The sequence below is a fragment of the Genypterus blacodes genome, unplaced genomic scaffold (genome assembly GCF_046128005.1).
Source record: "Genypterus blacodes isolate CSIRO-AG114 ecotype Tasmania unplaced genomic scaffold, CSIRO-AGI_Gbla_v1 ptg000438l_1, whole genome shotgun sequence".
NCBI classification, from domain to species: Eukaryota; Metazoa; Chordata; class Actinopteri; order Ophidiiformes; family Ophidiidae; genus Genypterus; species Genypterus blacodes.
In genome coordinates this window covers 3,132,072-3,150,488 of record NW_027467208.1, presented here as the reverse complement: position 1 = coordinate 3,150,488, position 18,417 = coordinate 3,132,072, and the positions used below count along the sequence as shown (strand labels likewise).

The following is an 18,417-nucleotide window of genomic DNA, read 5'->3' as shown; positions in this document are numbered from 1 at the left end:
TCAACTTTAAAGGTCGCGGGGTCAAACGTCACCAGCCGGCGCATGCATGTGTGCGCGTGTGTGTGTGCGGCGCCAGCCCTGATCGATGAGGCTCTGAAGGCTTTCAGACATTGACCCAGCGGCTGTGCACGAGAGAGTGTGTGCACAAACAGAACACACACACACACACACACTGACACTGTCCACAAGGACATACACAGGTAAACATATAGACCCGTTTAAACAAATGCAGGCGAAAAACACACACACACTTAGAACATGATATTTACTTCAAACATGAATCGCAGACTAAAAGTAATGTCACCTTGGGAATGTTACCCTTCACACCTTCACTATGTATGTACACACACACACACACACACACACACCTCTCTACTATACACGCCGACACACACTCGTTACAGTATACAGACAGCAGCACAGAGCTCACAAACAAAGGGACGGATGAGATCTGTCCAGAGAGGAGTTAGGGAAGAAAAAGGAGAAGAGGAGAGTGAGAGGGAAGTAGAAGGAGGAGGAGGAGGAGGAGGAGGAGGAGGAGGAGGAGAGTGTCGTCAGCACACAGCGGAGGGGAGAGAGAGAGATAGAGAAAGGTGGAAACAGTAGAAAGATATTAATAGTGTTCCAGCCTCCTTAAATAGCGACTGCAGGCACAATGTGCGCAGCTCAGCTCAGCTCAGCTCAGATCAGCTCAGCACAGCACAGCACAGCACAGGCCAATCTGTGAGCCTGATAGTCACCCCCCCCCTACAAAACAAACAAAATAAATATATAAGTAACACACGCCCAAACACACACACACACACACACACACACACACGCCAGTGTCTACGGGGACAGAAAACTTTTCAAAGCAGGAACAAACAAAAGCCCAGCACACAAACAAATACAGAGGGAAAGTGCTTTTTCACAGAAAGAAGCTGAGCGGGCGGTTTGGCCGCAGCGCACAGGAGGAGAAAGGAAGAGGAGAAGGAGAAGAAGGAGGAGGAGAAAAGAAGTGACATGACACAAGAACGCAGTGTGAGAATGAGGGAAGTGTTTGTTTTCCTGCGAATGCCACGATCTTCAAGAATATGACATGACTGGATCAATTATTCACACGAGAGAGAGAGAGAGAGAAAGAGAGAGAGAGAGAGAGAGAGAGAGAGAGAGAGAGAGAGACAGAGAGAGAGGCCGTGGTCCTTCAGAAAGGTGCAACCGCGGCTGTTTGCTTCACGAACAAGCGCCGTCTGACACTTGCCCCCAAATCGTTTCCTTTGTTACTTATAGTAGCTACACACACACACACAAACACACACACACACAGAAAGGCTCCTCACACCAGAGTGCAACACGCTCGGACCTCGCACGCCCGCCCGCCCGCCGCACGCTCCCACTGGGCCCTCGCCCTCCGTCATCAGCCCATTAATCCTCTCCTCTCCGCCGCTCGTCCGCCACGTTCGCTGCCACGCTGTTCCACCGTCTGACGGCGGGTGATGCATTTCAAACAACGTGCCAATTAGACTGATACATTTTCCTTGCTGGAGAATGTTACACCCAGTCACAGCCGCCATGAGAGCACGGGCTGTCAACACACACACACACACACACACACACACACACACGGAGGGCCTCCACTCAGCCAGCGTCATAATTGAGCCCCTTGTTTCCTGCGTCTCATTCAGCAGAGAGTTCCCACAGTCGCTCTCTCCTCAGCAGATGTGCAGATTGGTTTCATTTCAGTGATTGATCAGCGTCTTCAACCGGGACAGAGGAACTTTTCTCTCATTCCCGGCTAACGACAGAGGAAGAATTCTGTGAATTCCGGGTATTTTTGGACCGAGGCCGAGACATAATTACACATCCAAGCAATTTGGGATAATTAGACCTCTAATGGGAGAGAGAGAGGGAATTCATCATTACTGCTCATTACACTTAAAAACTCACCACGGTGCGTTCAGTGACCCTCTGAAACCGCAGATTATCTTCTCATCAACAGATTTGATCCCTGAAATCAACCTGAAAAACCTCCATCCACTGCACACTGACACTGCAACAACACCATCTTACATATCACTGCACTGTAGTGTGTTTGCTGCACTGAGTGGTGTGTTTGGCTCTATGCAAATGTGTGTGTGTCGGATGGGTCGGGAGGCCAGAATTATGTGCAATTTGGTCGCATATCTAACCGGCAAATGGAGCGAAATGGAAGCGAAACCACAGAGGAGAGATAAATCCACAACGTGAGAACGCTTATGTGTGTGTGTGTGTGTGTGTGTGTGTGTGTGTGTGTGTGTGTCTATTGTCGTTTATGCCGGACGTGGATAAACAGTAATTGCCCACAATTCTTTTGGTTTGATTAGTGGTGTTGTGACCTGGTGTGAAAACCAGATGGGTGGGGGGTTTACAGCCTCGGGGCCATTCTGTGTGATGAAGTGTTCACATGAATTACAGCAAATGTGAAATATTACCAAACGCGTGATTAAGGCTCCTAATGTCGCCATCACCGCTCCACCAAGCTGGAAGGAATCCGGCCTATTATAAATCCAGAATAGGCTGCTTATCATCCACATACACGCACGCACGCACGCACGCACGCACACACACACACACACACACACAGACACACAGACACTCACACTCACACACACACACACACACACACACACACACACACACACACACACACACACACACACACACACACACAGCCTCCCATCCCAACACCTGAAGCGTGTCTCCAGTTGCTTGTGTGTTGCTTTTCCTGATTCCGGCCAATCTGTGTGTGAGACGCTAACAGGCTGGAGGCAAAGTGCTGAGAGCTCAGACATCCAGCTGTTACATTGTAAGCACAGGCTAACTAATTAGCACAGTCCACACACACCCTTTAGAAGGAGTTTGGCCCACCGCCTCACACTCCGATGTGTGTGTGGCACCAGCGAGCCACACACACACACACACACCTGCACCAAAGGTTGTCGCTGCTCGGCCGTGCAGGAGAAACTTCCACCCCTCCTTGACCAGAGCTCAGAGTGAATTTCAGCCTAATCATCATTACTCTGTGACAGGTCTAATCGGGTTACCATGGCAGCGGGGATCTCCGGTGATGGATTGCTGCGGGTCAGAGTGCCGCTACTGACGACTGAAACAACTCCAGAAAAGAAAAGGAACTGGCTGCAACATCTGAAGTGGGGGGTAATGGGATTGGCCCAGCAGAGGGGAGCAGAGGGGGGGGGAGTCTCACACACACACACACACACACACATACACACACGACACGGGTGGTCAGCAGATCTGGAGGAGCTGACAGCATTCACACAATAGGACACAATGAGCGCCGTCACAATATTCTATTTACTATCCGATCTGTAATGTCTGACACATAAATGAACACCACCATCTTCAACCAGCTCATATTTATGTTTCCTCAAATCTCCACCGGCAGACACACCAGGGCGGGCGGTGCTTAGAGCCGTGTCAAACATGCAGTAAATCCAGCGCCAACCCTGGGGAATACTCCTAAATTACTCCCAAAATTCCGAGGGCTCGTCTCTGCAGCGCCGCCGTCACTGTGTTGTCATTATGTTACCACGGCAACGACCCCGTGCTCCCCAACGCCGGTATTCCCTCTTTGATGATGATCCCTGTATCGCCCCGGGAATGATAGGAAGTTGGCGATGAGTTGGGCGAGAGCCCGTCTGCCCTCCGCCTCTCTCTCTATCTCCTCACGCTCTTATTACCTCCTGATAGCTCAGGAACACTGAGGCTGAGGTCACATCACACAGACAGCTGCACTGTGTTACTCTGTGCTGCTGTTCTTCCCTGTCAGACTAACTGCTCGTGTGTGTGTGTGTGTGTGTGTGTGTGTGTGTGGGTGTCTTTGTCTAACTGCTCATGTCTTTATGTTGTATGTAATTTAAAGACAGAGTCCAGAGACGCAAGAGCTTACATCACCATGCAGTGAAGCCCTGCTCTGCCACGATGCACACACTCACACACACACACACTCACACTCACACACACACACACACACTCAGAGTGCAATCCTAGTGTGTGTCAATGGTAAAAAGTGAATTGAACTGATTTATAGTGCTGAAACAACAGTATATAAAGACACCGTGTATAATTCACATCCCAAGCATGTGTGTGTGTGTGTGTGTGTGTGTGTGTGTGTGTGTCTGTGTGAACAACGTGTATGGCCGCATCCCTGTGTTGTTGCTCTTCACCACGTGTTTCCTTTCTGTATAAAGCACAGGAAGTTTGTTTTTCAACACCTTCACTTTTGCCTTGATTATGTCTCGTAAATGCCTCGTCCGCACTCAGCGCCGTCGCTTTGTTTCCAATCCGAGACACACACACACATGCGCACACACACACACACAGGCACCCAACTGTAAGCTTATAAAAACACAGAGCAGGATAAAGAGCGTTCAGAAAGTTTACACGTTCTGTCCACTTTCCAAGTCCTGCATTCAAGTTACTCTACGGACTCTGAACACGGGGGGCCACAAAGCAAGGGGGCCAGGGGGGCCAGGGGGGCCACCAGGGCCTCCTCTCCTCCTCTCCTCCTCTCCTCCTCTCCTGAGTGTGGCTCAAGGGGGGCCAGGATCAGAGTGGACCACTTGTAGGCCTCTCAGCCACACCCGCTCCCCTCTTTACCTCATTACAACCAATTAGGTGACACGCCAGAGAGAGAGAGGGGGGAACGGAGGGATGAGAGCGGAGAGGAGATAATACTCTTCTGAATTATTCATCCCCTCTGCTGAACCTCATCCTCCCTCTGTCCACCTCCTGCTCTCTCTCAGATCTCTCAGCTCTGTCTTCCATTTTCCATTGTGCCACTGCCCAGTCTCTCCCTCTCTCTCTCTCTCTTTCTCTCTCTCTACCTTGGCCTCTCTCCTTCTCGCTCTTCCCTTCATCCTTGCCGTTCTTAACCTTTCCCAAGTGAGCCAAATATAAAAGTTCACCGAGATTGAACTCTTTAGTCCACACGGGGATTAAGTATATCTGAGCACCGTGACGTATTCTGCTCCGTCTGAAGCACTGTAACGTCTGTAACCACGTGTGTGTGTGTGTGTGTAAGATGGAGAGATCAGAGGAGAAGAGGGGAGAAAGTAGTGAAACACAGCGGGAGGACAGGGGAGAGGGAGGAACAAACGGGATAAAGGAGCGCAGGGAGGATCAGTCAGGCAAGAGTTGGATAATAATGAACAAAACAGGCTGTGAGAGACGGAGAGTGGTGGCTGGATAATGAATTGGACAAGCGGGTTGACAGTGAGATGAGGAGAGCCAGAATGGAAAAGAGAGAGAGAGAGGGAGAGAGAGAGAGCGAGAGAGAGAGAGAGAGAGGGAGAGAGGGAGTGAGAGAGAGAGAGAGAGAGAGAGAGAGAGAGAGAGAGAGAGAGAGAGAGGGATCGTCTGTGAGGTCTCTTCACACACTTGCTGACACTGCTTTAATCTCCAAGCCAAGAGAAGACCCATTGACACATGCACACAAACACACACACACACACACATACACACACACACGCCCGCACACACATGCAGGGTCAACATGTTGTCGGCAGGTAGAGACAGATTTAGTGCGTGTTTGTGTGTGTGTGTGTGTGTGTGTGTGTGTGTGTGTGTGTGTGTGTGTGTGTGTGCGCGCACGTGTGCGTGCGCGTGTGTGTGTGTATGACATCAGCACCTGCAGGGACGCAGACAGTTTCATGTGGCAGATTCATGTTTGTGTTGGTTTCACACTTGGACAGATTACAATTCTGTGTTTTCTACACCAAAACATGTTTTGACATCAGTTATTCTACCAGACAGTAATCAATAAGTCTTCATTATATTTAAATATTTATAGTGAAACAGAGGCGACACGCAGAGCAGAAGCAGAAGATGCTGGAACACCGGGGCAGAGTGACTTTTGGCAGAGGTTCCTCTCCCTCTCTTTCTCTCTCTCTTTCTCTGTCTGTCTCTCTCTCTCTGTCTCTCTCTCCTCCTCTCTTGATAAAGGAGCACACTGATAAGGAATCACTGCCATGTCGAGCAATTAGGACAGGAGTGTGAACAACAAAAAGAAGAGGAAGAGAGAGAGAGAGAGAGAGAGAGAGAGAAGGTATGAGATGGCATTAAGGGAGACGGGTGAGAGAGTGAAGAGCAAACAGAGAGAGGCTCTGGTGGGAATGGACCAAAATAAAAGAGGGGCGAGCAAACGGACGGAAGGAAAAGTTCAACCGAATGAAGCTGAGAAGAAGAGGCAGCGCTAAATATTTCATTTCAGACCAGGAGAGCTGAAAACAAACAAACAACACAGACGGGCCCTTTGTGTCATTGCGCCTTCATCGTTAACATTTGGTTATTATTTATGCGTTGCCCACAGTGCCACTGGCCTCACACACATAAACACACATAAACACACACACACTCACTCACACACACACACACAACCTCCATAAACTCATACATGCATGAATTCGCACACATTCTGCAAGGGTGCATGGAACAAGCGGGACCTTTCCTTGACAGCACAGACACACTCACACACACACACCACATGAGCGACGACACACAAACAGACACCCACACACATGTACACACACTGCAAAGGGCTCTGTCCAGGCGAGGCGAGGCGAGGCAGGCAGGCCTTATAAATACTGTGCTACATTGTGATGTTGTTTGAGCTCTGTCTCCATGGTGCAGCTTCCTCATATGTTTATAGAGACTGCCGTTATAAATTAAAACGATCTTAACAACACTTATGCCGAGCGGTACATGTGCAGGGGTGCAGGCAGACAGGCCCAGCAGCAGCAGGGAGACATGGAGACCTGGGGTATCCCTGCACAGACGGAGAGCAGAGACAGAGGTGGAGAGAGGAGAGGAGAGGAGAGGAGAGGAGAGGAGAGGAGAGGGGACAAGGACAAAGGTTTTTTTTACTCTAAAAGATGAGTCAGGTAGCTTTTTGGAAAGCTACAAGCTACTGGTGGACAAGCTGCAGCCGAGTTACTCTCTTAATAAAGTGCTTAGCTACACTACAAGCTACAACATTTGTAACTAGTGTGATTTCAAAAACAGGGGAACACACACACGCACACACACTGATTTCTGTCTGAAAACAAGCAAAACAACTAAAGTGGACAGTTGTGTTACATGTCACTGGATTCATGAAGTTGTGGAAAATCATACTCATGTAGCTCTGCATACACTGCTGAGTATGAAAAGCTATATTGTTTTGAAAATAGCTGAGCTTCTGTCAAGCTACTGAAAAGCAGTGAAGTTAGGAGCCAGGAGAGCTACAGGGCCTGACGGGCAGAAACAAAAGCTTCAGCTCAGTCTCCATTTGATGCTCCGTGCAATGAGAATCCGTTTCTTCTCACATGTAGTGTTTAGTCTTCAGAGGCAGGGTTGATAGAGTTCACCAGTGTGGAGGTCAAAGCTCTATCAGGTCTCTGAATCCATCCTCTCTTATCTCCTTGAATCTCTCTGACTGAATGTTTTGTCATGAGGAGAGACAGAATGAACTTTCACAGACTTACATAAAGCAGCAGGTGATAATCAGCTGAGCACAGGTGCAGTCAGGGTCAGGCCTAATAATGATGATGAGGAGGCTACAGACTCATCCTTCTTCACTAAACGAGAACTCCTTGATGAGGAAATGGCAAACTTCCCCTAATCACCCTGTTCACTAAACGAGAACTCCTGGATGTTTGTTTCCTAATAAACAGAGAGTCTGGACCATCAACGCCTAATAAATACCTGATAACAGAGACAATAACTGACATTCTTGTCAACACGTGCAGGCCGGGGGGGGGGTCATTGAGAGTTGGAGCACAGTGAGTGACGGCGTGCCCGCGGTGAGGACGGTTCTCTGCCAGCGTATCTAAACAGGAGTTAACCGGGGGTCTATTAAATGACACGGCAGCTGTGAACATTCACACTGGGTGACTCCAGCTTCTGCCCCTGGCTCCTGACACCATTTACACTCAAACTCATTTGCACCGTAACTTAACTGTCAGGAGCGTCTGTTGTCTCCTAATCGTCCGCCCTTTACCTCACAGTCGGAGCGGAGCGGTAGGAGTTTGATCAGAAGCAGCAGGAGGGAAAGGTGTTGGGTGAAGTTTGGCAGAGACCAGGATCAAAACACCAGACGGCACAAAAGGCCTCGGTGGCCTTCAAACAAAGAGCCTGTCTGATCATCTGATAGCGCATGGAGCAGAAACAAAACTGGCAGCCACACCCGCTTCATTTCATTCTTTAGTGAATATATAGAAATACTAAAACGAAGGAAGGAAACTAGGACAGCGCTGACGTGGTGGTTGGTAGGATTGGACCATAAAGTACCAAACAGTGTTTTCAGCAAAGCTCTATCATAGTAACTTGTTTCCAACGTGATGTGGTGCGAACACCATTACGCTGACGACAGTACGGTCTACGAGGCTGCAGTTGCACCTCGTCTCCATCCTGTTATTCTGCTCTACAACGAGACAGGGAGAGAGAAAGACGGGCTCAGAGAGAGACAGACAGCGACAGAGAGACAGAGATTTATTCTGTCCATGGTCCTGATGCTGCCTGGATTGTGCCTTGGCAACATTTCATAGAGATCTTGTTCAGTCTCATTATTCAGACAGACAGCAACCATTTCAAAAGAGTCCGCACTTAATCTGGACATCAGGCCATTGTGTGTGTGTAAATGTCAGAACCTTTCCGTTTAGACGTTGCATGAATGGGCCGATTCTTCCGAGACAAATCTGGACGGTCACAACAAAGTTCCAGCGCAGCATCTTCTCCATACCGGCGTTAAAGAGGACGTGTATTAGCGCTAACAGGGCGGCGCTGCTCGGACCATAATAAAGCCTCCTTAGAGCGCCGGGGACACGCTGGCAAAAACCCCAGAAAATTAACAAGTCCCTAACCTACGGCAAATGTTTAAGAAATGAATGACTGCTACGGGAAAGTGACAGAACAATTTGTCACTATTTGCAGCTTCTGTACTACGTCTCCTTAGGCAAACATGCCACCTCTGCAGAAGCTGGAGATGCCACTTACTGCACAAGGGAGGGAGATTAAATACGGAGAAAGGCGGTGAAAAAGATCCAGGAGAGCGGCTTGAGGAGTTTTCTCTTGGCTGCGACGGCCCGGCGGGTCCAGATCGAGAATATTTGGTGGCTCCTGACTGAAAATAAACAGTTTTTCCTTGAATAATTTACAGCAACATTACACAGATTACTGCTGTTTAGGAGGGGCCGGCATGACGGATTCAAAGTCTCATTCGTGTGTGTGTGTGTGTGCTTGTGTTTCCTGTTCCTGGGTGAAAGTGAGCACGGAGAGATGGCCTGTATGAGCGGAGGAAACTTGATTCCCGGTCGGCCATCCCGGGACAGACAGTCCACTCCCCAGAGAGACACGTTCTGCCCCGAAAGGAGAAATTAATACAGAAACTAACCTCGACTCTCCTCCCTCCTTATCATTCTTGCGCTCTTTCAACACATTTCTGTCCACCCCTCACACACACAGAACACACACACACACACACACACACACACACACACACACACACACACGCACACTGAAACACACCTTTGAAGGACATCTAGCCAGGCTACAAACGTCACTTTCCTCACTTTGAGCATTCGAAAAAAACACCTGCCACGCTGAAGTGTCCTTGAGCAAGACACTGGATCCCGAGCAGCTCCTGGGCTGCTGTTCTAGAATGGGACGGGCGGAAAGAGATTTTTCCTAAAAGGATCAATAGCGTCTCACATTATCATTATTATCACTGATCCTCAGCTCATGGCCCAAAATCACACTCTGGCTGGCTCGCTCTCCCCTCCTCCTCCTCCTCCTCCTCCTCTTCCTCCTCCTGCTTGTCCTCTGGGTCACACACACCGGTGGTAGCAGGTAGCAGGTGCCTCTGTGGAACATTAAAGCCACAGCTCGGTGCGAGGAGGTTAAAACGTCATCGCTGCAGAATGCAACATCAGCACAACTGAGAGAAGAAGCTGAACAAATCTAAACCTGCTTTTTAATCAAAGATCATTTAACCATTTAGTGAAACTGTTATTGGTCTTCCCTCAGAGGAAGAGCGGCAGCACATCCGACATCTTGACATAAACCTGACACCGTGCCTGTCTCTGAGAGCAAATCTTTAAAATCTTAAGAACACAAACCAGAACAAACTCATCTGTTCTTGCCCAATCCAGTTACTCTGGTCTTAATCTCATTAGCGGCTTAACTGGAGGCCAGTTCCTCCTTCGCACAAATCAAAGGAAATGCCAAAGATATTCCCTCAAACAAGCAGCGCAGCGGCTGTAGAGTTTGTGTGTTTTTCGCAATACAGACTCAAAATGCTCATTAGGGAAACGCTCAAGTTTCAAGGGTAACAGGGAGAGGTTTAGATAACACCTTAATGACTCAAAGAACTTAAAATATCACTACACCAACTGGGAAAGACTGAGTGGAACAAGCAGGAGAGGTCACAGCTGGAGGAGGTATTTATATATAAATGTATGTATTAGTGACGGAGCTCTTTGAAGCTAATCAGCAGTGGGTGGAGGAGAATGAGGAGCCAATTAGACAGGGACGTCCTGCAAATGAGAGAGGAAAGGGAGGGAGGGAGGAGAGAGAGAGCAAAGGCCGGGCTATAAAGGATCCTTAATGGAGCAGAATTTACACAACCCTGCTGAGGTGAACAGATAAACAAAAAAAGGCATTGGCTGTAAATGAACGCTGAGCTTCTCATCCACAGTCCTGAGCAGGTTAAAAACCAGAGTGGCTTTCTCCCTCCACCACTTTACCGCGCCTCTCTCTCTACCCCCACCCCTCCCTCTCTCTCACCTCTTTTCCGCTTACTTAGCCATCAATAAAAAACACATTCATACACCGACAAAGAGTGCAAACATCCCTAAAAGAAAGGCGATCCTCCATTAACGGTGAAAGAGGAAAAAGCTTTTGGGGAGAGTTTTGGTGGATTCTGTGTCATGTGCCTGCAAACCCTGAAGAGGCAGAGCAGAGTGCAGCCGGAGGATTAGTGGGATCAACGTGAATTTACAGGAGCGGCGGAATGCAAGGATGGAGCTATAAAGGGGGGGGGGGGGGGGCGAAAGCTATTCAATCAACAAAGCTGTCCGGGTTAATCGCCCTTAATAATGTCAGACAGGCGATTCACCTTCGATGTAAAAGCCTCGCAAAATGCATTTGGCGTGCAGGAAGAGGCAGGAAGACTCAACTCTCACTGTGGATACTTCTAAAAACCTGCGCGGAAGCCGTGGGGAGACATAAAGCCGGGAGTCCTCCGGTGGGTATCTCCCTCCACATCTATAAATAATGAGTCTTTAGGCTGGAGCTCTCATAAACACACACCATCACGGGGGCCTGGGCCATGAAAGGTTAAAAAGTGAAGGGATTCCCGCACACACGCCACCCGTCTGATGAACGCTGGGCCTGACAGGTGAGGCGAGCAAAGCAAAGCCTGCATGATTTATGTATACACCAGGAGTCAACTTTGGAACTTTGGAAGAATACGATTTCAGATGAGAGACGAGAGGGGACAGAGAGAGAGACGAGTGGGACAGCGCTGTCTACTCACCCATCAGCCTAATGATTACTGAGTACATGATTCAAAAGCGTAAACATTGCATCTGCAGGCACTATAGCTTTCTTTCATACGTGCCATTACTGTGGAGTGATGGTATGTGTAAGCGCACATCTATACGTTTTGTTTGGACGAGAGCAGCTGTTGTGTCCTGGGCGCTCGGTCTAACGGAACATCTGAGGATTTCAACCTAAACAAAAGCCTGAGGAGCGGAGCGGAGCGGAGCGGAGCGGCTACGTGACGCTTCTTCATCATGCTGCTTCACCAGCTCAAGTGTAAAACGCTCACAAAAAATAAACGTCCCCCCATTTATAATTTGAGTCTTCATCTCTGTTCCTCCCCTGTTAGACATCAATAATACATGGACGGTACATTTTCACCCTCCATATAAGCACTCAATCACTGTCTGGTCCCTGCTTGGTCCCGACTGCTGTTTCCTGTCCATCCACATTCACTAGATCACTGTCATTACGCGTCATGAAGCAAAGAGTAACAATTGTATGTATTTCTTTACTTAAACGGGACAAAAGTGCAGTGAAAGTGAATGTGAGAGCTTCAGGAACGCCACGACTGGAAGCCTGATTTTAGACCACAAGGGACCCCCGGATGAGGTGAACTTACAGGGGCATACATGATCTATATGTGGCACTGGCTATGGTGGAAACGGGCACCGGCGGGGTCAAAGGTGAGGGGAAACACTGAAACTGATCCATCAGAATGACACGCATACGCAAAGCTCATACATTGCTCTTAATGCACGCAGAGACGCCACAGACAGACACACACATACCTCCGTGCACGCCACTGCTAACCAATGACCCCAGACACAGACACAGACACAGACACAGACACACACACACACACACACACCCACACACACACACACAAGACTTCTGAGTTCTGTCGACATTTTGGGTTTACTGCTGGTGAAACAGAGACACCAGGTTTTGAGACAGAACTGAAGGTGACAAAGAGCTTTTACAGTGAGTGAGTAAAGGGACCGTGACAATAGACGAGACACTTAACGGCGAGATGGTCCACGCAACGTCTCAAACGGAAACCTCAACGAACGCACCATCCAGCCGCGTGTCTAAGCAACCGATTAGGGTTGGCGAGCAAAGGAATTCTTCCCTGCCGCTGACGTTTCCAGGAACACCATTGTCTCCTTTAATGAGTCTCCGCGTTGTCGCCCCTACTTATTCTCTTGGCAGCTCGGAAACAAAGCTTTTAGTTGAGTCTGCTCACTTCTCACTTAACCAAAGCCAAGGCTCTTCGTCAAAACATCGGGGGAAGCGAGAGGAGAGGAGAGGAGAGGAGAGGAGAGGACACAGCTGTTGTACTGGGGAGTGATTAAATAAGTGTCCTTTGCACGGGAGTCAAAGTTGACGTACAGATGTGGCAAAGTTTACAGTATTGTCATCTGAACCTTCTGGAGGCCAGGTATTAAGATGTTCGTTGGGGGAGCGAGGGGGCGAGGGGACTGAGGAGTGAGCGGTGGGACCTAAGTGGGCGCCCATGGAGAGACATTACAACAGAGACCTACTTCACCCCTTTCCTGCACACACTCCAACTTACACAAACAGACACCTGCAAAGAGGAGCTCTTTAGAAGCAAAGCATCTGTTCCAGCACCCTCCGCCCCCTCCTTCCCCCCCTGCACATCGGCGGTCTAATTAAAGGATCAGGGGAAGTTAGCACAGCGCCCTACACAGCAGTGCACGGCTCAATTTAATTACAATAGATCAACGCTGCCGTAATTGAGCTTCTTAATACAATGAAATTTCCTCACACATGGCGCTGCTGCTCAATACGGTGAGCGCCTCGCATGCAATTAAAGCAAAACGCACAGTTCCGGGGGGGGCGATGATGTGTGGAGGGGGGGAGACGGGACTCTAGCTGTGTGTGCGTGCAAACCAACATGGAGAGAGAGAGATTTTATGCTCAGGTGCTTATTGCGGTGCGACATGTAACAGGCCGTCACCGGAGCCGCTGGCTTCCAAACTCGGTTAAGTCCGGCCTTTGAGCCCGTGGCATATGAAACATGAGCCGGGCACCTCTGAGCGCCTTCCATGCCTTCTCCTGCTGAGATATAACAACAATGGCCGCGCTGCCGTCGACACCCAGTTATGTCATAGAACATAAAGGCCGGAGATCATACACATGGCGTGATTTGTCTGCGTGACGACAGCGTGTTTTCAGTGTTAAGTGGGAAACAAAAGAGAACAAGAGAAGTCACCTCCACACACACACATACAACAATCTAAGTGGCAGTTGTGTAGGTCCATAAGATGAGAGCACGTATGAACTCTGTGGGTCTGCAGTGGGATTTCCCTCCCCTTATAAACACATGATGGCATTGGCAGGGAGACAGCTGTACTTGTCTAAACAACCACACGGAAAGCACGAGCTGGTCCAAGGAGCTCCCACGCGTAACTCTCTGTCTTCTGCGTGCCAGCACAAACGCCGCCGCCGCTGCTGCTGTAACACGGCTTCTGTCTCACCACTTTAGTCAAAAACATACCCAGGGACAAAGTGAGACGACTTAAGCCAGATCTGAGGGTGGGGAAACTGTATATTCTAAGGAGAGGAGAGTTCAAAGGTGTGACGCAACACTCTGCAGACGGAGACACTTAAGTTTGAGCCTCATCTTTACTGTATATGTGTGTAACAGGTTTACTTTCATCAGCTATCACTCATAAAGGATAAATGTTAATGCTCGGGTCAGTATGAAAGATTTCCTGCCGTTTTAGGCCACATTTTATTTATTTCACCTGTCAGAAATATAACAACAAATCAAACCTACCCAGCCTCACATACACACACACACAGCAGCCTCTCCTCATATCTAAACTCCTGAGTGGATCGTACCAACTTAAAGCAAAGCAGGGACTACATAAAGTAAAAAGAGGTTTAACAGTGAGACTTTGATATAAATACCAATTATCCCCTGTGGTTTTGGACAAATTGAATTTAATACCACGGCTCTCCTGGTGATTTAATCAGATGGAGACAAGGGGGAAATTGAACCACAGACCCCGTGTTGAGATGATGTATGACAGGTGTGTGGGATTAGTGCAGAATAAGCAGCTGCACGTGCATAATTGGACAATTACTCTAATTGATTGCAGGTGTTTACAGATCAAAACACCTGCTTGGGGGAAAGTCTGCAAGATGCGTTGGAAACTTTTCGCTCTCCAACTCTAATAAGACCTTTAAAAGAGATACAACAGCTGCCAGAGGTGGAGTTTTTAGCGTTTAATTTGCTCATTCATTTACAACAATAATACGGTTCCACTTACATGAAAGCGTGGTAGATGAACGCCCATCCTCTTGGTCTCTCCAGAACGTTGTACATGTAGTTTTGCAACTTTCGGTACCGTTTGTTCGAGGCGGTCGTGTTGGACCGGGCACCGGGCGGTCCGGGCCGCGGGGTTCCCAGCAGCCCCGTGCGGTGAGACGGGTGTGCGCGCTCCGGGGTGGACGGCTCGCTTCTCTCGGTGTGGACGGTGGCGAGAGCCACGAACTCGACCCGCCGGTCGTCGTTTGAAGCCGGTGGCACCAACATCCTGATGCCGCCGTTGTTTGACGGACTACCTAACATATCGAGTTGAACTACATGTGATTGTTACGTTCACTCGGATCATCCACAGGAATGCAGAGCGAGTTTTGACCGAGTCATAGTCTGTTAAAGTGGACTAAAACATCTACCAATCACAACACAAGAGTAGGCTAACGGTCATGTTTGCTATTTGCCATACGTTACTAACTTTAGATTTATTCCAAAAAGTTATCTGCAAATTAAATCGCGATCGCAAAAGAAAACAAACACGGTAAGTGGACCAGTGCGTCGCGTTGAGTCGTGACCTTCGCCGATCATTGTTAACAATCAAAGATGAGAGAAGTAATCAGACGCTATTACACCGATTTAACCATTAACTTTTGCGCGTTCGCCGCTAACAAACTACTATCCCGCCACAAACTTACCGCAGACTGACCGGATTGTGGTTGATAAAGTCAAACAAATCGCATCCATTACCGTTAAAACTCTTTTAACACGCAATGAATCCACCAAACTAGGACGCAGAGCAGCCGAGTAAAGTTGTCATGCATTGGAGCTGATGACATCCACGTATGGTAACTATAACAACCGGCGTGAAGTAGCGTTGTAGCGGATGGTTAGTTAAACTTGCAGGCTGAGGCACCACATCAGCCTCTCCTCCTCTCCTCTCTATCCGTTCCTGCGCTCCTCTCTGTCGGGGTGGAGCGCAGAGTGGTGAAGAAGACCATCAGTATTCTTCAAGAACCGCGGGTGACCAACTCTGAAACTCTACCAGAAAAACAAAAGAGGAAAAATTGCCGGATAAATGCCTGAGGTTGATTTTTGTGTGCATCTGGCTCAGTTAGCGCTGCTTTAAGGATGAAACCGAACCCCCCCCCCCCCCCGCCGGGTTAGACACGCAGGAGCGGAGGAAAGGGGGCTGCGGGAGGGAGGACTCCATGAGCGGGATGGGCACGGGCAGGGATGCGCGCAGTGACGGGGGAGAGGGAGACCGGAGCGTCATTTGCTTTTGTTTATGAAGTTTCCCTGGAAGAATAAAGAAACTCAGGGCTGTTCTGGAACTTTAAACAACTGCTTTTAAAATTTGTAATGTGTTTGTTATCCGGGGGGGAGTGTTCCGTGTGTCACTCTTTTGGATAGTGTCACTTGTGTGTTATTGTCTGAGGGGGTGTGAATCCATGGTTACAGGGGTTTTTTGGGGGACAGGTGCAGGGGTGGACGCAGACACGATCTAAATCTATGAGTCTGACACACACACAGGCATGAACCGCTGTGCCGTGCAGAGAGATCACCTGTGGGGGGGGGGCATGAGTGCTGAGGTGGTCCCCCAAAACTCTTTGTTGGGGCCAAATATATCTGGCTTCCAAAAGTGATGACATCAGCAGGCAGATACCCAGAGGCCACATGTGAAAACCTGCACATGTAGCAAACCGCCATCCTGAGGGGAAATCCCCCAGCTTTCAAATCTACTCTAATCCACCTCACAACACCAAAATAAATGTAGTATATGTCACTCTCAGGATAGATAGAAGTATTATTCCCTGCGTGTCCAGTAGGAATTACAAAAATAGAAGCTGTCCACGTATTCTAGGCACATATTTGACATTGTGAAGGTTTTACAGTGCTTCCATAATGACAACAGAGGTAAGTTATTCAAGCCATCATCTCCAGTATGTGCATCCCTGTCCATTGTGTCTGCTGGAGTTTATAAAACACGCAGGCCGGTGGAATGACTCGGGGAATGCAGCACGGCGGAGCTGGAGTCCCTCACCGCTGACAAATCTAGACATTATTCCCAGGGTGCACTTCTCTTACATAACTCGGCATCACTAATCCTTAACTCTTGGCGCAGTATTACCCCTACAGATTGATGGACTTACGTCTGGCTATAGAATGGAATCATATGTAGACAGCTGTGTATTAATATAGATTGAGCCGGAGTTACACGGCCGTAAGTATGAATTGTTCTGCTAAATACTTCTAATTAAGTTTGTGTATTGAAAGTCCAATACTATCACAAATGAGAAAACTGGTTATTGCTGCAAGTCACTGGTTGCTTTTGTTTATGATTGCACAACAACATTACCAGAGAAGAAGAAGACGGTACAAACGCTGTCAAACTTCGGCTTTGTGCAAAAACTTTGTAGCTAAAATTTAGGGGGGGGCATAAACATCAACAAATAACATCCTATGATCATTAATGGGAATCTCCCACTCCAACGCATTTTCCTCATCCTTTCCTCCTCTGTCTTTAATAGACTCTGCCTCCTCGTCCTTCCCCGTGTCCTCTCTTCTGACCAGGGGGGAGGGGGGGACACCCAGGCTCAGGGAGAGACGGTGTGGACAGACAGGTTTCTGCTCTGCTTCCCTCCTCCCTCAGAGCTTTTACATCAAAGTGGATGTAAGTCCTCTGAGGTTTTACATCATCTTTGGGGCCTGGTAAACCTTTGCTCCAGTTTACCATACCCCGCTCCTGTGTCACCTCCAGCCGGTAATCAACACTTCCGAGCCGGGGCAGGGGTATGTTCGCACTGTGGCTACAAGACTAAAAGGCTGAACCCATGACAACACACGACAGCTGAGCGAGGTCAAGCCCAGACACGGGGCGGATGGTTGAATTCACAAGCGTATACAACATCACACCACCTGATTGTAAAAATAAACAAATGATGAGGGGACGGGCTCACCTCCACAACTCAGGGCAGAGTTATGGAGGGGGGGCGTGACCTAAGCTGGACCGCAGGGGGCCCTGGCATTAGAAGGCGGCTCTTGTGTTCCCCTCACGCCCGCCTCTCGCCGCTCTGTTGTTGTTTTTCCACTGCGCTTTTCTCTCCACTGTGACCAACATTCACTCACGCCCAACAGAGCCCACTGAGCTTTTGGAGTCGACAGCCACTCAGGGAATTTAAAAATACTCACATCAGCAGTTGTGCGTTACACACACTACACTACACTACACTACGACTCACTCTGGCAGACCCCCACCAACCTTTTATTTCCACTGCGCACTTGGACCTTTACTTTCCCACACCAGAGTCTTATTTAATCTCTTTTCTGCTCCTAATCTGTTTTCTCTTTTGTTAAACGCAGATTCTTCTTAACGGAGAACATCGGTGGGATAAAAAGAGGGAAGGGAGGCGGATGAATTTGACGACACGGTGTCCCGTCCTGTGTCAACCTCGGCCAAACCGCGAGCTCGATTCCATTCGGTCCACACACTGCAAACGTCAGGTAGGCGCTAAAAATGTACATGATGGAGTTTTATTCCTTTATCAATTTGACAATCTGACATTTCACAACAG

The 18,417-nt window shown here is 48.8% G+C and overlaps 1 protein-coding gene across 1 annotated transcript in view; it reads right to left on the bottom strand.

Annotated features, from left to right (window-relative positions):
• kcnq4 (potassium voltage-gated channel subfamily Q member 4) overlaps window positions 1–15,157 on the bottom strand; it is a 32,521-nt gene extending 17,364 nt beyond the window's left edge. Inside the window, exon 1 of the mRNA XM_076139350.1 lies at window positions 14,856–15,157. Within this exon, the coding sequence (XP_075995465.1) occupies window positions 14,856–15,157 (302 nt within the window). The remainder of the gene's footprint in view (window positions 1–14,855) is intronic.
• Between the last annotated feature and the right edge of the window lie 3,260 nt (window positions 15,158–18,417).